Source organism: Hemibagrus wyckioides, linkage group LG07, assembly GCF_019097595.1.
Source record: "Hemibagrus wyckioides isolate EC202008001 linkage group LG07, SWU_Hwy_1.0, whole genome shotgun sequence".
Classification (NCBI taxonomy): Eukaryota; Metazoa; Chordata; class Actinopteri; order Siluriformes; family Bagridae; genus Hemibagrus; species Hemibagrus wyckioides.
The window spans coordinates 19,749,988-19,773,342 of NC_080716.1; the positions used below are offsets into that span (position 1 = coordinate 19,749,988).

Sequence of the window (23,355 nt, forward strand, 5' to 3'; positions counted from 1 at the left end):
CAGCAGTTTCTAAAATACTAAACCCTAAGTCTGGCACCAACATTCATGCCATGGTAAACAATTTTTTTTTCTTGAATCTCATGTTTGATGTGAACATTACCTGAGGCTCTTGACAGGTATCTGCATGATTTTTGCCACATGATTAGCTGATTAGATAACTGCATGAATGAGCAGGTGTATAGGTGTTCCTAAAAAGAGGACCTGTATATATATATCTATACTACCAGTCAAAAGTTTGGACACACCTTTTAATTCCATGTTTTTTGTTTAGTGATTTATTTTCTACATTCTAGAACAATACTGGAGATTTCAAAACTATGAAATAACACACATGGACTTCAGTAATCCATATGTAATGACAACAAAAAACAGTCAGTTGTTATTTTAAGACACGAAGGTCAGGTGTTCTGGAATAGTTCTTGCAAGAACAGTATTGTCAAGTGCATTTGCAAAACCCATCAAGCACCATGATGAAACTGGCTCACATGAAGACCATCCCAGTAAAGCAAGACTAAAACTTACCTCTGCTGCAGAGGAGAAGTTCATTTAGAGTTACCAGCCTCAGAAATCACCAATTAAGGGCACCTCAGATTAGAGCCGTTATGAAGGCTTTACAGAGCATCAGTAGCAGACATATCTCAATATCAACTGTTCAAAGGACATTATTGTGTATTTCAGCCGCCTTCAGCATTGTTTTACAATGTATATATATATATGTATATATGTGTGTGTGTGTGTGTGTGTGTGTGTGTATGTGTCTATGTCTGTGTGTGTGTGTGTCTATATCTGTGTGTGTGTGCATGTGTGTTTCTTACACATTTAACAGAGACATGCCTAAATGTAATACACATCAAATCAAGGAGAACCACCTAAAATGTGACGAATGTTTATGTGTTCTTGTGTTTTCTGTATTTTATATTTGTACACATGTTTTTACATGCTCTAAACAGCTGTAAGTACTCTGTGTTACTGCAGCTCCTCTGTAATCACAGGGGATTCTCTGTGTTTGGTGTCAGGTGGAGCACAACAGGTTTAACCAGTAGGCCTACACTACACACTGAGATGTTAGCCAACTTGTCCCGACAGTTCAAGAGATTAAAGCCAACTGTAGTCTGTGCCAAAGCAATTATAAGAGATAGATTTTTGCTTCTGTATAGAGATGCTTTCAGGCAGTATACAGAGCCTGCTTCCCAGGATATTAGGTACACCTACTTGCTGTCTATACTCACTGTCTCTTTCACTGTATAACACTATATAGATGATCTTAAATTACTTATTTAAGAACGTGTTGATTACTCTAATGACTGTAGCCCATTTGCAGTAGACAGATCATCCATCAGAGAAAAGAGACCACCATAGGACCAAATATTTGGGTGGTGGATCATCAACATGACAGCACAGGTAGTGTTTTCTCACAGCTCCATGATCCCTGGGCATATTTGCCTCTTGGTTTCGTCCTGGTCTGTAGGTGGCTTGGTTAAGATAAGGTGTGTGTGTGTGTGTGTCATGGACTGGCATCACCTGACATATAAGCTTCTGAATGTTGGTATATAAGTATCAGATTCAGCACTTAGGGCTTGTCACAGCTGAAATAACATAAATATACAAATAATGATGATGAGTTAAAGGTTCAGCCAGAGGTGTAAAACGATGGTGTTTAGAATCTCGCAGCAGTTTTTGGCCTAGTCGTCCCTTTTCTTTTGAGGTTTAATGACATGATGTCCGTTTTACCGTCAAGCTTACAGTGGGAGCACGAAACCCGGAAGAGGAGCGCGTGCTGGGGGGGCGGACCTACCGAGGCGCAAGAGAAAGAGAGAGAGGAACGCGAGAACAGTGTCAAGCCTTGGAGACCTTAATTATTCCCTGAGGAGCCATCACTATCATTGTTTTATTTTTTTACTCTTATTTTTTTCTGCCCTTTTTAAGCTAGATTTTAAAAATATCAACGCGATAAATGTTTTTACGCATTTAGCTTATTTAAATACTCGGAACTTTAGCGGCCAATGGAGAGACAGATCACGCGCGCTGGATAGGAAAGCGAAAACTTCAGTGACGACTTGCACTTGACGTTTATTTATTTCTATTTATATAATAAGTGGAGTTTTATGAATGCATATATGTTGCGGTTGGTTTTTTAATTTATTTCGGACGCATGGATCGCAAGGTGAAGTACAAAAGTATTGTTTCAGAAATATGAACTTTGCACATCAGTGTCGTCGTCGGGGATTTGCGGTATATTGTCCAAATGCCTCTGTATAATTAATTCAGAGAGCTTATAATGAAAGCGACATTATTGCACGGAGTTTAGTAGGAACTGCTGGGAGTGAGATTTCTTCACCGCAAACAAAAAAAGGGACAGCTCAGGCTTGTACAGCTCATGACACAAGAAGGAATAATAATATCGGGTTTTGTGAATTATATGTTTCCACTGGCAAAATGACTGTCAAGATGGATTTTGAAGAGTGTTTAAAGGACTCCCCCAGGTTCAGGTAAGCCATTAAAGTGATGGTGCTTTTAGTTCTTGGTTAATCTTTAGTTGCAGATATTCAAAACTTGTTATCGTGATACATTTTAACCTCGGAGCGCAAAACCTGCTGAAAGTTGCAAGGGCTGTTTGTCTTAAACTTGAGATTACAGTGGAGTGAAAGGCAAATATTAAGTTGTCCAGACCTCCCGGCGCTGGAAAGACTGGGTTTGGTTTGAGGAATGAATGGGGGATGAAGGGGATTGTAAGGACACGAGTCTTTGACTCAGCACTGATTACAAGAAAGAGGATCTTGTCCCGGCTCAACGATTTAATTGGCTATTTTCTATTTTTAGGAGAAGGATGCACAGCATATTGTTAACTAGTTTTGGCCAAGCATTCCCCCCTGAAAGCATATTTTCTTCAGTGGAAGGGAGCAAAAACTAAGGCTAAACTCTCTCATCCCTGCTTAGTGAAATTATAGGTTTATCTGAGCCAAAGAGAGGATGACTTTGGGAAGATCTGACACTAGGTTGTTGTTTAGGGTGGGGCTGTATTGCACTCAAATGATGGTGACATTATAACTACCACCATATATTTCTGTCTTGCTTGCATTGATCATTATCTGTAGACCTTGCTGAAGCAAATTGTTTTCTTCTCTTTGCCCCCCACCTTCGCCTCACTTTTTCCTTTTTGGCTGGTGGACTTAGACAGTGGAAAGTGTGAGTGTACAGTCCTGGGGATGCATGTAGCAATGAGAAACAGTTAGAGAAGGGGTGGAGTGGGTTAGAGAACTAGGCCACAGCCAGGCAGAAATTCTCTCTCTCTCTTTCTCTCTCTCTCTCGCTCTCTCTCTCTCGCACTCTCACACGCTTGCTCTTTCCCGCTCTGTTTCTTTCCATATCTCACTCTGGATGTTTCTTTCCATATCTCTCTCTGCATTCTACTCTATTGTTATTTGTTCGGTTATGAGTGTTTTGCATTTTTTGTGTCACTCCAAACAAAACCACCTAGAGATTTACATCAAATGCACTGTACATACACACTGTCACCGCCACTTTAGACAGGAAAAATTAAATGATTGGGATAGTGATTAAGAAAAGCCTCAGACAAACAAAATCCAGGCCCACTTCACTATAAAGTGCTGCCTCCCGTTGCTAGGTGATGCCAGTGTGGGGGATGGGAGAGACAGGAAGTGAAGCGATACCAACATGATAAACATGAGACAGGAAGTGTGTTTTCAGGGGTGGATCTCTACAGAAACTTCAAGTCCCTCTCGAGCTCAGTGGTGTATGAAATGCAGTAAAAAACGGCATAGTTAATAATTATGATTCTGGGATTGTGTAATCAGGCGCACCATCACAGATTTATTTTATCTTGATATTATCCTGTTTTTGTCTAAAAACCTATAGGTCTGTACATTGCAGAGAAAATAACAAGGCACTGTTTCTTCTTGCCTGTTCTGCTCTTTGCTTGTGTGTCTGAGTGAAAGTACTAGCGGAAGCCACAGGGTCTGAACTGTGTAAAAATTCAAAAACCCATGTGCAAGTTAGATGACAGGAGATACTCTCACTCTCTCTCTCTCTCTCTCTCTCTCTCTCTCTCTCTTATGTACACACATATATATGCTAATTGTACATAGAAACAAACACATAGCAGTCATCCCTGATTTAGCAGTTGTGTTTTGAATTGTTCTGTAAAGGTGCTGAATTGCTTGAACATTTTGTGTGTGTGTGTGTGCGAGAGAGAGAGGGAGAGAAAGAGAAGAAAGAACTGTAGTTATATATGCTTACTGTGGTTTTTTTGTCATCAGGGCAGCCATTGAGTCAGTGGAGGGGGATGTGAATGAACTGGAGACACGTCTCGAAAAGGTGAGGTGGAGACACGGAGCAAGTCAGAGTGACTCTGTGACATAGGAATGATCGGCATCGTTTTGTTTTAATAAAGAACAGTCAACTGGAATCTTAATAAAATATAGTGTTCCTATTGTCAAATAGCTGTTTTTAAGAGAAGTATCATTCTTCCCCTCATTCCTTTCCTACAACTCCCATTGGCTGAGTTTAGTGAAGAGAGATAGTATTCAAACGGTGTTTACATGAACTGAAAGAGGAATTACTAATTCATTGGCTTTTAACCAACTTTCATTCAATTCCTCATCAAGATTCTGGTGAAAGATCTCAGGAAGGACACACTGACTTTCTGAACTTCCATTTTTGGAATATAAAAGTTAATAATTTCAGTCTTATGTCAGATAGTGGATATTGTCTAAGATGTCATTGTGCCCATGCACCTGTCTGTGGCCATGTGTGTGTCGGATTTTGTCTCAGTTTCTATGAAAACTTATCTTTCAATGACCCTGTTTAAAACTGCTTGTTTTTTTCCAAGATTATGCACGAATAGTCATTAGCTGCATAGAAGACATAGAGCAGATGCTCAAAAAACTTCAGATGGGGTTGTTAAATTTTTAGTTTTAGCCAAGTTTTATGCAATTGTAAAGGCATCTGTCTTCCTAAGCCACTTTCAACAAACAAAACCCCTCCTAAGATATTACAGCATATGGTTCATGACTACTACAATTACACTAAAAATGAAACATAACACTTCTGTGTACGATCAACTAAAAATGTGGAACAGCACAGGAAATTAGTGGGCGAGAACAGGGAGATATTTTTTATTTAAATTTACATATAGTGCTTCTAGACAGTATTCATCCAACCCCCCTGAAGTGTTGTTTTTTTCACTTTTTGCTGAATTGCAATATCAGTTGTAAGTATGTTAGAATGAGAGATCTTTTTAAAGTGATGCTCATCAGATATGTGATAAGTCTTTCTTCTTTTAGCAACCTGTGTTAGGACTAGTATATTATATCAAAACCTCACATTAAATACGTGAAACGAGGAGCACCTGTCTATGCTTGCGCAATAAATGCCTCTGACATAGAGTACTCGCAGCTAAAATGGCAGATCAGACTAGTCCTGCTGTCATGAAGACTAAGGAACTCTCTGTGAAGCTTCAAGAACAAGGAGGGATTGAAGATGAAAGGGGAGGTTCACGCATCACAAACCTTATTAGATGCACTGTGAAATCCATTCTAACCAAGAAAATGGTAAAATTAGTGCTTGGACAGAAAGAGCAATTGTCAGAGAAGTGTCCAAGAGTCCGGTTACAATAGTGATGGGGTTAGAGAGCTGAGGAAGGCTGTAATGGAAGAGCTGAGAGCTTTTGGAAAATAGTTTTGTGGTCTGATGAGACTAAAGTCGAGGCATTCGGTATAAAATCATAATGTTTGACGGAAATGATAAACAGTCACCAAGGTAACCATTCCTGCGATTAGACACATCATATAGTCATGGCGTCATACTCTGAGGGTTGCTTCTGAGCAGGACGAGTTCAGATAGTTGCGATTAGCTGCAGGAGAGACATTGCTGTGCTGATATTCAATACAACAACCCTGTGTGATTAAATACAGCTCTATGAACAAGAAAGTCATAATATCGGGTAACAGAATTTTCAGACACGATATGGTGAAATATTTTGATTATTTTTTGTTCAGACAGTGAATATAGGTCTCACAGAAACCACAGCCAATGCACATGCTAGCTGACAGCCTGCTGTACGTTTAATAATAGTTTCAAAACTGTTGGTAGAATTTTAATTTTATGAAGCTAACACAGACAAGCAAAGTGATGCAAACAGTAAAACAAATAATTTTCAAATAATTCAGATGACATCTAAATACTTTAATTTTGATTTCTATAGGGACTAAAAGAGGAAAAAAAAAATCAGATTCCAATATGATTAAATTTCATGTTGCAAAGCAGCAAAAAAGCAAAGTAACCATAGGGGACACTTTCTAAATGCACTGTACATGAGATACCGCAGTCAGATTTCATTGTGGGTCACATATGTAACAGAAAACATAACAGGGTTTGTGTTTGGGTGTGTACAGTTGGTGAAGCAGTGTAACGCCATGCTGGAAGCAGGCCGAGCATATTGCCAGAGCAGTAAGAGCTTTGTAAATGGACTCAGGGAACTTGGATTTCATCTCTCTGGAGACACAACCATGGGGGTGAGTGATCTGAACGCTTACTCTGCAAAGCTGGGTTAGAATGTTCATGCATGGAAAAAAATGAGCGCTTCTTTTTAGCTAGAGGTCACTACCTTCTATCAAATCAGTCTGAACTGGGGATTTGCTGCATTCTTTTTTTTTTTTTTTTTGCACGGCATGCGCAACCACTTTAGTGTTTGGCCCCTCACACATTCCACAGCAACCCCAGACATCATGGAAATGCTTGATTAAATTTAACCACATAGTGTAGCCCGCAATAGCATATAAGGATATGATCACTCGTTGTTATTAGCAAGAAAAGGAACTTTAGCAATGTGACTATGACCAAATGTTTGGTCAGTATGGTTTTTGCACATAATTTGCAGGAAACGTAACAGAGGAAATAACTATAAAAACGGACGCTCCTTGTCCTGTTTGTATGTGATTAATTTATGGAGTATTTTGTAATGATGTAAAGTGTTGTCAGTGAGAGTCTAGGTCTCTGTAATTGGTTTGTTGTCTGCTTGTGGTAAAACTTGCAGAGCTGTTTGGATAAGTTCTCCAAGACGCTGAACAACATCCTTATGGCTCAGGAGGTAAAGCCAGACACACACACATGCACACACACACACACACATTATTCCTTTTCACTGTTGCTGATGGTAACGAACAAATATGTGTGCTCGGTCTCAGGATGTGTCCCAATATTCACTGACCCTTTTCTGTTCCTCTGTCTCATCCTCTCTGTCCTGCCAGGAGCTCATTGAAAGCACACAGAAGTCAGTGAAACTGAAGCTGCAGAGTTTTGTGAAAGAGTGAGTAACCTTCTGAAAGTTTAATGGCGTTAATACAGAATAGTAGACAACAGAGTGGGTCTGAAAAGCTTTGTTCATATGTAACACATGAGATGCATGGATATTGCACGCTGAAGGGTGTTCATGAGTCATGCTGATGTGGTGAAACCCCCCACTGAGAGCTGATGATGACGATTACTACGCCGCTGATCTTGCACAAATGTTTGATCAGTGTGATTTAATCATATAACAATATGTCAGAGAAACCATATGCTTTAGTCCCAACCTAATTATATCCATACATTCTGTTGCACTGTGCCTGGTTCAACGAAAGCCACATGATGTTTGATCATGGTGTGTTAGAAAACTGAACTTCATGCACATAAATCTAGGCATGTAAGGTTTTTAGTCCCATCTCACCAGTCATTCTCTGAGAACATATCCAGTCATGCTCAGTGGCATCAGGTTATTGTCAGCCTCTTTTAGCAGCCTACATTAATAGAGTACATGAAACCTTCTGTCTTTTTCAGTGATGTCAAACGCTTTAAAGATGCACGTAAGGAATTTGAGCGCAGCAGCGAGACTCTGGACGCAGCTTTGGGAAAGAATGCTCAAGCCCCACGGGGAAAGCTGCATGAGGTTGAGGAGGCCAGTCAGGCCTTAACTCATGCCCGTAAAGCCTTCAGATCAGGGACTCTGGACTATGTACTGCAGGTACACACTTATCCAGATATTCACAAGCCATGAAGGGTAAAAATTGTGTTGCCTTTTGAAGCAGCAAAAAAAAAAATTATCATACACTTCAATGTTTAAGGTTGCTTTTTATTAATTTACCTACAACAGTGTTTTAAGCTTTACATTTCTAGGCAGCACAGGGGTCATGTAAATATCACAGAGTTCAGAGGTGTTTTTTTTATTTCGTTTAAACCTCACAGTTTCTGATCTGATTCATCCTCTGATTGTAAGGTTTAACCTAGTGGCATTTAAGTGCCTACTTAGTGTACTATATTCGCTACTATGTGTTTCATTCACTGATCTATAGATTCGGATGCCTGTTGGAAATGGTCTAATCTAATTACACACCGTATCACTACAGAGGTTTGCATGATTTTCATATATAGATAGAGCTCGATGACACATTTATAGTTACATCCTGTACAACTTGCATGACAGTTGACACAAATGAGGTACCTCATGCTGGCAGATTAACCCCGTTTTATGCCAGAAACAGCACTCCATGCAGCACATTTTAGGCCGCTCAGCATCACTTTTTATTGCCTGCATGGAACATTCTGTGTTTTCATTCACTCGTTTAGTAAATACAAACTATGATCATATGCAGTTTGTTAATCCTGTGGGATTTTCAGTGCTTTTGCCCGCAGAGTGGTTGTAAGCTTGTAAACTCTGATTGTTAGCACTTTCACCATCTTTAAATTTTAACCAGCGTATGAGAGCATGCACCACGACAGCAAGAGGCTGGAACATTGACAAACATTCAGTAAGGCTTTCGCTGTGTGTGTGTGTGTGTGTGTGTGTGTGTATGTGTGTGTGTATGTGTGTGTGTATGTGTGTGTGTATGTGTGTGTGTATGTGTGTGTGTATGTGTGTGTGTATGTGTGTGTGTATGTGTGTGTGTGTGTGTGTGTGTGTGTGTGTGTGTGTGTGTAGTTTTGTTCTGTTCATTATTTATCTATATTGTTTGACAAACACAAAACCATGTTGAACTGCAGTTGAAAATGATACTTCATGATGCTGATATTTCCCCTCGCCTAGTAGCTAAGCGAATGTCCACACATTAACATGTACAGATAGGCAAATAATAAAATTATGCAGACTTCCAACTGTATGTGCATTTGTGTAAGAAAATCTTAGATAAGTTACACCTCTGTCAAAGGACTGAGGCGAAATCACACTAGCTACATGATTGATAAATGCTAAAACCACAGCTGTCTTGTGTAGATAATTTTTCTGGTACATTGACTCTATCACTATTCTTTTTTTCCTGTTCCACTTTCCTTATGTATTCTCTCTCTCTCTCTCTCTCTCTCTCTTTCCAAATTAGATTAATGTTATTGAGTCCAAGAAGAAGACTGATATTCTGATGGCGGTATGTTTCTTCATCTAGTAATTACTAATTTTAATGTTTCCTAATTATAGAAGGAACTGAATCTGCCCAGAGAAATAACCTAATTCATTAGAACCTAATCTATCTGTGTGTGTGTGTGTGTGTTTATGAAACAGATGCTCTCGCTGATGGAAACCCAGGCTGCGTTCTTCCAGCAGGGTCATCAGTCCCTCACAGAACTGGAGGAGTATCGTAAGCAACTAAGCAATGAGGTTAGAAGCAGAACTAGTCAACCTACATACAGATTATACATCAATCTAATTTTTATACAATGAAATTGAGTTTTTTGGAGGCAGATGTCATTTCTTTATCTGATATGGCATAAAGATGGATGGAAACAGTTGACAGAAGGCTTAAAGCAGCAGCAGCAGAAGCAGGAAACTTTTTACCACTTGGGTATTTCCCATAATATAAATTAGGACTGGGAAAATATCACCCTACACTGTCATGTACCTCACATTAATGGATGTTGCTTAATTTCTAGTCTGTTTTTACTTATTTCAAATAAATAGCTCATATATTATTATGAAATCTGATATAAAGCAGGCCATGTTTAAAGTCCATATTAGCCATTACTTTAAAGCTTTTAAATCAAAAGCATTAAGTCCCTCTCAACTCGACAACAGTCTTCTCTACTGAAGTGTTTTCTACAGGGGTGGTTATCTAAGAAGTGAGTCGTTTGAGACAGGAAGCACAGTCACCTTGTACTGGCCTGTGAAAACCACAAAACCTGCTACAAAACTTCCTGCCTACACAGGAAATGGTGACAGACTGAGTGTGAGGATTATATTATGGTGCTTCATCTTTTAGACATAGATGGCTTTAAAAATAAGTCTGCAAAAGGTCGAAAAGAAGGTTGTAATTGAGGTGGATGGCATTGAAGAGAGAGAACATGTCAATTTTATAACATTACCCTTGCGAGACAGAATGGAAAGAAAAAACAAAAATAATTGGATAGAATGGCTTTATAATATCCTGGATATATACTGTCTGTCCTACATGGTGTACGAGTTCAGGAGTAGTGTGTGGTATGTTGAAATGAAGATCCCAAAGGTACCTGTATGCTCTGTTATTTATGGTAGACTTTTTAAAGTGTGCACACATTTTCAGCTAATATTACACATTTTCCACAACTCCTTGTGCAAGGCTGAAATGATATAGTATCCGGAATAATAATTGAAGAGAAGCTAAAATGCAATGAAGAGGAGTTTGTTTGCTGTGACAGTGTGTGTAACTAGGCAACGCTCTCTTCCATTACATGGCGTGTTAGTGTGTCTCAGTACCCGCATGCTGTTTGGCTACGCACTCAAATGTATGTACGTTTCCCATTTCACAATGAAAAGTACCTACTTTTGGTGCATAGTATAATTAGGTGAATTGGGACACAGCAAGTGAGATACTATTTTGCATGTTTCACAGGAAATGATCTTCCTTGCTCACTGGAATTGGGGGACAACAAGTAAAACAAATCATAATTTCAATGATCATCGAGTTTCAAGAGCTGAAATTGTAGAATTTCACAATAGGGTTATGAAAATATATTCATGAAAATATATGAGCAATAAGCCTCACAAACCTGTTGACCTGGAGAGGAAGCCAAGTGTCAACACTTCCTGCTTCCTGTTTGTGGAAGTATTAAATGCCAAATTCTTTTGACTTGCAGTTGAATATAATATAGCACCATTGCTGTTTCCTAAACAACACTGATTTTGAATCAGTAGCATTTTATACTCTCTTTCTCTCTGTGTGTGTGTGTGTGTGTGTATGTATGCATGCATGCATGTGTCTCTTAGTACACACAACTAGTTCTAAACTCTGCAAGAGATAAGAGGGACATGGAGCAGAGACATGGTGACATCAAGAAAAAGGTAGCCACACAGAAAGACACACCAAATAAACAGTGTCCATTATTCAAGTAATGTGTATCAAATCAAATCATGGTAACATATTTGGGCCATATTTATTAATCAGGATGAATCGTATGATGAATCAGTCTTGGACTTCAGTCCAGACGCATCCAGTGGAATTGCCATGGAGGGTTACCTGTACAAGAGAGCCAGCAATGCCTTCAAAACCTGGAGCAGGTGCAGCACAAGTCCACTTCTCGCTGCATTTCGTTTGCTATCACCTACATGCCTCATAGAAGTTGTTATTATTAACATTTGTAAATTCGTTATGGTGGTAATTATTTCTTTGCTGTAACTTGTCTAGGTTTAAAATGTTTCTAGTGAATGTTCTGTGGTTCTCAATATTGCCATTGGCACCAGATTGTTCTTATATTCCCAAATATGGTCATATTGGAACATATTTCATGATTGCTTGCTATCTCATCTCCTAATTTTTGTAGGCGCTGGTTTTCCATTCAGAAAAACCAACTGGTCTATCAAAAGAAATTCAAAGTAGGTATCACATGTTTGCACAAAACATGCCACAAATAATTCTATAGAAAATCCTATTTTAATTGTTCCTACAGCCTGTGTGTATGTACAGGTATCGAATAATATCAGAGGTCTGTTTGACTTGACTTTAAACACACAAATGTTGGTTTTTCTGTTTCTATTTTTAGGAGAACCCCACTGTGGTGGTGGAAGACTTGCGCCTGTGCACAGTGAAACCGTGTGCTGAACAGGAGAGAAGGTTCTGCTTTGAAGTCGTCTCACCCTCCAAGTGAGTGTTTGTGTGTTCGATGAGCTGTTTGCTAAAGTGTCGGTTTATGGTGTCAGATGGACAAGTGTTGCTGCAATTGTAAATGGTGTATCTGTACATGCATACAGTGCCTGTAGCTTCGTTTTTTTCACCCTGAAGTGTTCATGTGTGCATGTAATGAGCCCAAATTTATGTTTTGTGCGTGTGTGTGAGTAGGAGCTGTCTATTGCAAGCAGATTCAGAGCGACAGCAGCAAGGCTGGATGAGCGCTGTGCAGAACAGCATTGCTTCAGCATTTCAGGAGAGGAGAGAGGACACATGCAGCCCTGTAAGATACACACACACACACACACACACACACACACACACACACACACACACCACACTTTCCAACTGCCACTTTAACTGCTCCTTAGGCGATGTCATGGGGAAGTATACCACACTCAAATGAAAGCTTTGTTTTCCCTATTCCACATGCGTTGACTGACAAGGAGAGAAAGTAATGCCATCTCTAATCTCTAAGCCAGAAAGCACAGAAAAGTTTCCTCTGACTATTTTCCTCCCTTGGCTCCCAGAAATGGCTAGCTATAGCATTATCTGGGGTCAAACTTGTGATTTCTGCAAAATAGGTGGAACATTATTCTGTTACATCATTCTTATTTCCCAATTTGTGACAGTGTGACAGTGACAGGTCAACATTAATTCAACTAATAGAAGTTTAGTAGAACAAATGTTACTCCTCTAACAAGCAGCTAAGTATCTAAGTATTGGACTAAGTGTTTTAAACATTCTTAACATCAGGGACATTTCCTAGGCTTCTTTCCATATCATTTTAATTACAGAGTAATCATGTTAGTTAGTATTCGCTTACTATTTGGCATGGTGATTTATGGTGACAGACAAATCATTTATTAACCTTTAACTAGTAAATGAGGTAGCAGTGTATGTCATGAAATGCAATATTAAAGTAAATGTTTAAATGAAAATAGCACATGAAATAGTACTCTATTGGTTCGTTCAATTTCCTTAAGGTTTTTACTTAAAATGTACAAAATAAACTACACACACTCCTGCTTATAAAGGTGTTAAGCTGATTTTGAACAAATAATTAAAAACATTCAGTTGATTATACTAATATTTTTAGACATCATACTGTTCTTGATATTTGCTACACACTCTATAGCCCTTAGCTGTCACATTTATTAAAATACATGGTCAAATCCGATTATACAGTGAGCTTATACAAATTCTCCTCAGAGCTTCCCTATTCCTCTTTTTTTCTGGTCAGTGTGTGAGCATAATATTTTAACCTGAAAATGTCTGATTTGTAGTTTAGTAGTGTATTAGTAGTGATGACGCTCAATATCGTCAATAATTATAAGAAGGTAGTATAATTAATAAAGATGAGGGAAAATCTTTTGTCAAGTATAGTATAAAGTATGTTTTTTGGTCAACATGTCTTAATGGGAATTTGGATCTTTATAGGATTGTTAGTATTTTATTATTCCAAAAAAAGGCTCAGTTGTATACAAAAGGTCACCGCTGACCTGAGTGTAATGTCTTGAATAAATCAACCACATGTCAGGGCTATTAGGTAAAACTCAGAAATACTAAGATTTGAGTTCTCTGTAGTCTGCTTATGATCAGTTTATTTGTTCAGAATCTCTCTTAGATTCTGTGGCAAATCTGTGGCTAAACTATGAGTTTATGAATAAAGTATTAATTAAATCTGAATTTGGTTAAATTTGTACTGTTTACAAATGAATAAAAACCTATAAATACACTTCTCAGAATGTCCTGCAGGCATGCATTTGGTTTCTAATTTTGGGCCTTAACAGCTTTATAAAAATAAAAATAAAAAACTATTTATTTGCAGCATATTTGGGGAAGTACCTCAGGTTCTGCTTCACTGAAATGTATTTTAGCTTTTTCTTTTTTTTTTGTTTACTTCTTTCCTTTCAGAGGAATAGCTTGTTGAATGTTTTTAACTGGTTCACTGGTACAACACCTTATGACACCTTTTGTAAATAAGAGATTAGTAGATACGAGCTTGTTTCCTGTGGCCTGTGTCAGTATGTAGGTGTATGATGATTATACACTATGTTTGTGTTTGTGACAGAGGGAACGCTGCAGCTCCGTGTCAGCAGGCAGTGTGAATTTGGGTTTTGGAGAGCAGAAGGACTATAAAGCCCTGGAGGAGGTGCAGGCTATACCTGGGAACAGCCAGTGCTGTGACTGTGGAGAACCAGGACCGGACTGGGCCTCCATTAACCTGGGCATAACACTCTGTATCACCTGCTCTGGAATACACAGGTAAAAGATACACAAATCATACACGTCTAAAGGGCAAGATACTACTCATATATGTGCATGCTTTCTAGGGTTGAAACATGCAGGCAAATTTTTTATAACGATATTTTACAGTGGATTATTGGTCAGGGGTTTGCTTGTTGCCCCCATGCTTTGTGGGTTTCCTCCCCCAGTTCAGAGGCATGTGTTGCAGGCTGATTGGCATTTCTAAATTGTCTGTAGTGTGTGAATAGGTGTGTGTGTGTGTGTGTGTGTGTGTGTGTGTGTAATTGTGCCATGTGCTAGGTTATCACACCATCCAGGATGTCCCCTGCCTTGAGCCCAGACTTCCCTGGGATAGACTCCAGTTTCCCAGTGTAGGATAAGCAGCACAGGAAATAGTTGAATGGATATTTACAGTTTTCGTAAATGGAAAAATATCTCCAGGAATAAAAGGAAATGTAGTATTTTACTAACGTAGTATTTTTCACATAAGCTATCATACAGACCGAAGACTATGTTGAAGATACAACTTCTTTTTAATAATTCATTTACTTCACATTTGATTATGCCGCATCAGTCAACAAAATACCAGTTGAAAAAACCCCTCTTGCTTCTTTGATGGCCCAGATACTGTTAAATAGGCTAAAGAAATAATTTGGAGCACAAATATACAGGAGAAGGAGGTGTCTGTTCTTGCCTGTCAATCCTCTCATCTGTCCGTTCAGAAAGCTCTGGGTCTTGCAGTAGCATTGAGGCGTTCTAATCTGAAACTGAATAGAGCGACTGTTTTTGTTTGGGTTTCAATCAGCTAGCTTTACTTCACAAAAATCCCTGACTACATCCTTTATGCAGCTAAAAACATGCACAACCCAGAAACAAGTAACCATTTAAAGCAAATGCTTCAGTTATCTTTGTGCCTTTGCTCAGCTACAGTAGAAATGCATGAAATCTGTATTAAAAATCTTTATGCATTTATACTGCTACACAACTCATCAGATATCTTTTCTGTCTCTTTAGGAGTCTGGGTGTCCATTTCTCGAAAGTACGCTCTCTAACTCTGGACTCATGGGAGCCGGAACTCATAAAAGTAAAACACACACGCACATGGACCACTTTGTCTCTCACAGTTTCATGTCAGTTTATGAAGTGGGAGCATGATTATTGCCACCTTCACACACTTTCCCACACCCACTCTCTTCCCTGTCTCGTTTCTCTTTCTTTCCCTGCGTAGCTGATGTGTGAGTTGGGAAACGCTGCCATTAACCGGATCTACGAGGCACGCATTGATGAGATCACGATAAAGAAACCACACCCTTCCAGTCCCAGGTATGTAACGCATCCTGTTTTATATTCCACTTCTCCAGCCATACACAAACCTTTACTCAATAAAATGCATAGTGGTTTAAAGCATATACTTTTAATAATCTGAATCTGTTCTTGTTGAGTGTCTTTCCTGCTTCATTATACCTTTGGAGGTTGTGGGGTGGGAACATCATGTCCTATGTGACTCTAGAGGTTACATATTTAAGATTTTTAAGGTCTGAGATAACGTCGATTTTGAAGAGACATTAAGCAGTTCAAACAGAACTTTCATAGTTTCGCATTGTACTCGATGGGAGTGTTGCTGAATACTGCTGCGCCTTTCAGTGTGTTAGAAAAGCAGATCGTTTCGAAAAATGGTGGATATCAGAAGACACACGTGAGGAATCATGCTGATATATAGCTTAGTTTACCAGCTGAGATGCTGTAGGTCTGTTTTTGATAACTAAATGCAGTACATTGTTATGGTATGGGTTATTTGGCATTAGATGTTGCAAGCTGTGGTCAGAAGGTTGAGGTTCAAGCCCCAGCACCACAAAGGTGTCGCTGCTGGCCAAGTGAGAAAGGTATCATAGCCGCCTCTGCACTCAGCTGGGGAAAAGAGTTCCACTGTGCTGTAATATGGTGATAAGAGCGTTAATTCTTCTTCGCTTCTTCTTCATCAAGCTATAGTGGTGGCTCCGTGGTTAAAACTTTGGGCTACTAAGCAGAATGTTGTACGCAAATCCCACCATTACCAGGCTGAGCAAGGCTCTGCTCCTTCATCTGCTTAACTAAGTAGTTAGTCGCTTTAAATAAAAGCATATATCAGTTTCTTAAAGACAAGACATGACCATGCTGTAACTCTCGTCATGTCATGAATTGTTACACTGCCCCCTGCTGTCTCCTCACACACATTACAAGATGTTCATTAGTCTCCTAAAAAAATACCAACCAAAAATCAAACCCTTAATGTCTTTATGCTTTCCTTCCCTGCATGCACATCAGAGAGGAATGACAGGTAACAGTGATGCAGGTTGTTTCTGACCTGCATAAGAATAAATCAGATGCATGAATGTGAGCAAGAGTTTGTTATAGTCGAGGATGAGTGTCGGTTATGCCGATCAGTGTGCTGTATGAGAATATAAAATGGAGCACTGTTCTATCATTTCCTCAGGCAGGATAAAGAGTCGTGGATACGTTCAAAATATGTGGAGAAAAAATTCATCCACAAGCTTCCTGAAACAGGGCGTGGGACACCACTGCGTCGCTCCAGCGCACGCCGTCATCGAGCAACAACACAAGACAAACAAACCCAACGTCCTCCCCTCAAACCCAAACCCAACAGAGCCACCCTGGCACGGAACACAGGTTAGACACACACACACACGTGTATATAAATACACTGTGTTTTATGTAAAATAGTGCAGAGAGGTAAAGAGAATACGGTTGGCTGTTTATTGTGTGCATCCCAGCTTGTGTCCAACACAAACAAAACCTGGTGAAATTAAAATCTAATCCTCCTGAGGGTTGGAAAATTTATCATCTGCTTGTTTTGCCTTAAGACAAATGGTCAAGCTAAACTAAATTTCATGTGATGTCTTTTGCAGGTCTGACTCCAACTGAAATCATGAACAGTACCGGCTCTCATAAAGGTCTTTCTCACACACACACACACACACACACACACACACACACAGACAAACTGCCTTTTTTTTATTGTTATGTATGTAAAAAGGGAATTAGTTGGTTTTGCATTTGTCACGCTTTGTGTCAAAGTTCAGACCAAAACCTGTGAGGAGTGGGAAGCTCAGGTCATGACCAAGATGACAATTTTTTTGTAATAATTATATTTCTAAAGAATTAAAATACCTCTGTTGATCATTTAACATTTATTAGACACATGATTACAATGTACCATCCTGCTCACTATATCTCTTATGTCCTCTGTGTTCTAATGGAGTGCAAATGAAGTTAAGTTTATAGGAATCTTCCCATTTGAACTGGTAGATCTCTAATTTAGGACTCTCACAAGAACTTATGCAGTTTAATGCAAACTATGCACTATTTGCAAGCTTGCAAATCTGTTCTACTTTTTTTTTCCAGTATTTCCACAGGAAAAGTAAGTTCCAAAAAAAAAAAAGTATACTCATCATTTTTTTTTTTCAGTGAAAAACACCGTTCATGTGTTCACTATTTCTATTTTATACCAACCTGACCAAGAGAAAATGCATTATCCCGTTATTTCAGACAAATAATAATGAAATCACGTTGAGCTCACCTAAGGAAAAACGTGCAAAATGATTTGGAGCACAAATGCCATCGGTCAGTTCACTTGAGCACAAAGACTGCAACAGAAGGAAAGCTGTATTATTCTAAATGTTGCTGTAGATTTTAGCTGAATTAAGTGATAACAACTTAATAATATTTGTGTGTATGCTTTAACACAGAGAAGCTTAAAATGGTTGATGGGTTTTTTAGAGTAACAAGTGGGTAACTGTGTTATGTATTTGAAAGATCTGTGATTAGGAAACTATTTGAGTATGATATTTTAAATTCATGCTTACTAACTACATAGACTAGATTCAACTCGAATAGAGCTGTAATACTATTTCTTATAATAGCTATTGTATACATTTGCTCTGGACCGAAACATACAAGCAGTAAAAATAGCAACTAATTTAAATGACCTCAAATATTTGCATTGTACAGGCAGGTGATATGCTAAATGTGGTGTTGGTAGTAAACAAGGTAGATTTTGTCTCTACCTTGTACTTCTCAGCCATTTGTACTGGAGAGAACATCCAATACACATCCATCATATAATAAGTGTACAAGGCAGTGTCGTGGTTTTTGGAGTTGCAGCAGTAGTGGAGTTATTAAATCATTTGATTTGGGACCTGCTGGAGTATTTCGGAAAGTGGCAGAGGTTTGGTAGTTATTAAAAGAATATAGAAATATGGATTCCTGTGATGTTTGCTCTGAGGCATCACTGTTTTGAAATCCAGAGGCATTTCAAGAAATAGATTTTTTTTTCCCCCCACTCTACACAGTATACAGAATTGATGATGTACATATACTCACATTTCATAACATTTAAATAATGATGTTCCAAAAACTCATGCAGAAGACTTCCTGTAACTCAGTTTTATTATGTGTGTCAGCAGATGAGGAAGAAGAGGAGGATTTGAGCGGTCTTCACCCTGGCGCTCTGCTCTACCGTTCTGCAGCACTTCAGCATTTTCCCGTTATGGCTGATGCTCTAGCTCATGGAGCAGATGTTAACTGGGTTAACACGGCTGAGGAAAGCAAAACTCCTCTCATACAGGCCGCAACCGTGGTAAGTGTGCGTGAACGTGGGAGCAAGTGTTTATAAGTATGTGCATGTGCATGTACCTAGTTCTGCAGTTTGTGGTATCGGCATTATAAGCAGAGTAGAAAGAACACAATGTGGGCTGTGCAAGTGTGGTGTAACGGGAACTATCACTGACATTTGACCAGTGTGAAAGTGCATGGTGTAGTGTGGACTGTTTGGCACTGTTTAACATACACACATATGCATGTACACACCTTAGCTTATTTAGGTTATAAGGCACTGGGGACATTGATGTGTCCGTGTCTCTGCAGAATTCTCTGGCAGCGTGTGAGTTCCTGCTGCAGAACGGCGCTAATGTAAACCAGGCCGACTCAAACGGAAGAGGACCCTTACACCACGCTACTATACTGGGACATACAGGGTACACACTCGCCTACACACGCTATAAAACATATGGGTTATCTAACTTTAATGGAATTTAGTTTAATAGACAAAATGCAGTTCCTAGCGTTTGACCTGTGTGTGTTTGTGTGTGTGTTGTGCCAGGCTGGTGTGTTTGTTTTTAAAGAGAGGAGCTGACTACAACAAAAAGGACATCAGCCAAAAAGACCCGATCAGCATAGCAGTAGAGAGTGCCAACGCTGATATTGTTACACTGTGAGTCAAAGGGTGGGAGGAGACAAAAAAAAAACATTTCAGAAAGTTGAACTATTTATGCTTTCAACTTGTCTTGTTGTCAACAGGTCTTGTGGTTTTTAAACACCCACTGCTTCTGTTGAATTTCCCGTGTTACACTTTGCAAATGAGAGCTCTTGCTCAATAATGACAACGCAAATCTTAACCATTAGAACATAAATACAATCAAGTCTGGAGTTTGGAGAGTTGACAGACATAAACCATGCCTGACTCTCTTTTTCCTTTTCCTCACAGCCTCCGAATAGCCAAGATGAACAAGGAGATGCGGGAGATGGATGGCTTCGCCCAATCAGGTCAATCTGAGGGACTGGGTGGTGCTGGGGGAGGCGGGTCTGGGGATATAATCGGTCAAACCAAGAAAGGCTTTCAGGCCTTTAAAAACCATCTTAGTGGTTGGGGTCTGGGAGGGCAGAATGAATAGGTGATGCATTTTGTCATCACAATAATGTGATGTCATGCTGAATGAAGATCTTTGGTTCTTCAGCAGAAATGTGCAAAGAGCTGTGTCAACACTGTGATAAATTATGTTACAGTACACATAAGTATTATTGTTGTCACAAGTACTTTTAGAAATCTGACCTAATCTAATTTGGCTGATTCTATAGCAAGGCTGTAGAACACAAAGGCCCAGTGTGGGTGCAGGTTTTCCATTCCACTCATGCAGGAGCCACATCTGATTCCACCTGTTTAATCAGCTTATCTTGGCTTTTAGTAGACTTTGGTGTGGCTTCTGGTTGGTTGAAATGAAATCCTGCACTTATACCAGACCTTGCCGGAGCTGATCGGACACCCCTGTTCTGTGTGATAGAATTCTTTCAAGTCTTTTAAATTGTTGGGACTAGATATCAGCCCCAAAACCAAGGTTGAGCTTCTAAGCCCTTCCTGGTGTCCCAGTAAAATTGACACAAGGCATATGTAATTTCAGCAGAATGGTGGTGGGTGGGGTGAGTTAAACATCCCAAAAGTGGTTTCATTGCAATTCCTCTTACAGCCAGTAGTGGGAGGTAAAGATTTCACTGATGGATTTAAAATTCAATCTTTCAGTAATTTCCATTCAATAATTTGTTAAATATTTGAATATGTTGTTGAAACCTTCACATTTTTTTGTTGTGCAATTAGTAATTCAACCTAAAAATGCAATATTTTGCAGTATCTCCCAACTGTGTATGTGCAATATTACAAAAGCCAATATAAACAAACAGAAACTCTATAACAAAGCCCAAGTGGACACTGTTTTACTATGAAGACACAAAAGAGCGCCAGAAAGTATTACACTATTGTAGATTATTATCCTTTCACCAGCATAGAAAGCTACAGTCAACCTTTTGGTCTTGTGTAATATAGTGTAAAGTGTATATGTATAATTTAACCACCTGTATAACTGTATATAGTCAGTGTATATAGTTATGTAAATTATGTATATTTCATCAAATCTTAAATAAATGTTTACATGATGAACACTGTCAGGAAAGGGATAATGTCACATAAGCCATAAGCTTTGTGGTTTCATGCTTCTAATGCACTTTTGGTGAAAAGCAATAAAAATGCTGGACCGTTGAGGGCTGTCCTTTTAAGCAGACGCTTGTTAAGCACTCACTGTGGTAAATATCTGCAGTTTTGCTGACTTTTTTTTTTTTTTAATTTGCTGAGAAGCTTCATAATGCCAGCTTGTCTCTATGTCAGTGTCTCTTTGTGTAAACGTGTGTCTCGCTGTCTCTGTGCGTGTTTATGTTTGTCCTGAGATGGACGTCCAAGTTTCCACTGCTTGCAGTGTGTGTCGTCTGCGCTGCGTGTCACAGGTAATCGATCCTGCAAGCTGTTGTGCCTGTACTTCCTTTCCTGCTCATTTGTAAAATCTAAACTAATAATACACTGATTATTATAAATAAAAACTAACATGAGACCTCTGTATATTGGCTAATAGCTGATACTGACACGATACTGAAATCCTCAGAACAACCAGGTCACAAACGTCTGTCACCAATTTATGTCAGGCTTTAAGAGAACTGTCAGTGCTGAATGACGAATTTGATCCACTGTCGACCCAGGACGTAGCACTATTCCAATACTAAATATCAGATCAATGCATCCCTAAGCAGAACTTTCCCCTCACTCACTGAATGCTGCATGCTGCTTTGAGCCTTTCCAGTGTTCCATAGATTTAGTAGAGAAAGAAAAGGACATCAAAGGTGCTTATGCTGCAGTGCAAATGCCTGGATTTACCTTAACACTAACATTTAATACAACATCTCTTGTATCAAGGGCCTGTTGAATGTATGTGTGTGTCTGTCCATGTCTGCGTTTGTGTGTGCATGTTTTTTTAGTGTCATGTTCCTCTTTGCGACATTGACCTATTTACGGAATGTCAGTAACTTTATTAAGAAGGTAGAGATCAATTCTGCTGTATAATGTGCACTGGCAGAGTGTTTTACAAGGAGGAAGGGAGTATCAGGTTAGCAGCATATAAAGCACACAGTAACCTGGATGCAGTGAGTACACTAATGTACTGTTCTAGTGAGAGAATTAACTTCATTCCTGGGGACATGCTGCCAACAGATTTTGAAATCTTCCCTTCACCTAATACTCTTGAATAATCTCTTTTACCAAGCACTTGGACTTGGTACAGGTTTGTTGGAAAGTTGAGGAATTGAAATAAATGCAGGTCAGGGTGCTGGTAGAAGTGGAGTAGAGAAGCATACGGTCAATGTGATGTGTCGCTCACCACATGTTTATCATAAATTTGATTTGTGGAAAATTGTGAAAAAATGTGTTATTTTCACTTCAATCTCTCATCCCTCTCTCTTTCTCTCTCTCTCCTTCTCTCTCTGCAGGTGACGAGACCTATCATGATATCTTTAGGGATTTCTCCCAAATGGCTTCCAACAACCCTGAGAAGCTGAAACGTCGCAGTGCTGATATTAAAACTCCATAACCTCCAGGTGCAAGACTGTACCTGTTTCTCTCACTATATTTAATATACAGACAATGGCTGGATTTCATTTTTCATAATCTTCTTATTTCATAAGTGTGTCTTGTTTTTCTGCCTTGTCATCACCTGGCTGATGTAACACACACACACACACACACACACACACATACAGTTATGAAATCTGTAAGGCATGGTATCATCCTTGATCTTTGAGCCTATGTCCCATTAGGTCACTGTGCAGCTTGATTCGGTTTAGCTATATTCAACTGCACTGCTGTAGTTCTAGCTTTGCTCTGTGGTCATCAGTGTTTTCTGGACTGTATAACAGGACAGAGAGGGCAGTCAACTCTTGGTTGTCTCAATCAAATTATTCTGATCATGGTTTCTATACATTTTTTTTTTATTAAAGTAATACAGCAAATTTGTGTTGTATGTTTTGAGAGATATCTGATATCTCCGTTTCATATATTGGTCTGAAAAGTTTTAATTCCACATTCTGGGGAAAACACAGCTTCTTGTCCAAACCATGCATTAGTCATATAGATGAACTGTTAATTCCAAGCAAGTGTTTTTCATTTCCTTTTTATGACCAAAATGACAATTTTTTTTCAAACAGTGTGATATCTGTGCATGTCTTTTTAACAGAAACAAAAGATTTATACATGATCTCTCCAGAGAAACAGTAGAAAAATAAACTTGCTTGCCTCCATTTAGCCAGAGATGTACCAGAAGTGATTACTATACAG

The 23,355-nt window shown here is 39.1% G+C and overlaps 1 protein-coding gene across 2 annotated transcripts; it reads left to right on the forward strand.

Annotated features, from left to right (window-relative positions):
- The first annotated feature begins 1,227 nt into the window (after nucleotides 1–1,227).
- Nucleotides 1,228–23,322, forward strand: acap1 (ArfGAP with coiled-coil, ankyrin repeat and PH domains 1). Of its 2 annotated transcripts, none has more exons than XM_058394431.1 (23): nucleotides 1,228–1,401; nucleotides 4,278–4,335; nucleotides 6,414–6,533; nucleotides 7,055–7,108; nucleotides 7,269–7,327; nucleotides 7,837–8,020; nucleotides 9,369–9,413; nucleotides 9,548–9,643; nucleotides 11,225–11,299; nucleotides 11,403–11,515; nucleotides 11,779–11,830; nucleotides 11,998–12,098; nucleotides 12,294–12,405; nucleotides 14,197–14,390; nucleotides 15,387–15,456; nucleotides 15,601–15,695; nucleotides 16,846–17,039; nucleotides 17,279–17,323; nucleotides 18,836–19,008; nucleotides 19,296–19,405; nucleotides 19,531–19,641; nucleotides 19,915–19,973; nucleotides 22,512–23,322. In XM_058394431.1, the coding sequence occupies exons 3-23, from the start codon at nucleotides 6,435–6,437 to the stop codon at nucleotides 22,610–22,612; spliced, it is 2,142 nt and encodes a 713-aa protein (XP_058250414.1). In that variant the 5' UTR covers nucleotides 1,228–1,401; nucleotides 4,278–4,335; nucleotides 6,414–6,434; the 3' UTR covers nucleotides 22,613–23,322. The 2 variants fall into 2 exon arrangements, with proteins under 2 accessions (XP_058250414.1, XP_058250413.1); XM_058394430.1 differs by lacking the exon at nucleotides 1,228–1,401 and adding an exon at nucleotides 1,671–2,489.
- The last annotated feature ends 33 nt before the right edge of the window (nucleotides 23,323–23,355 follow it).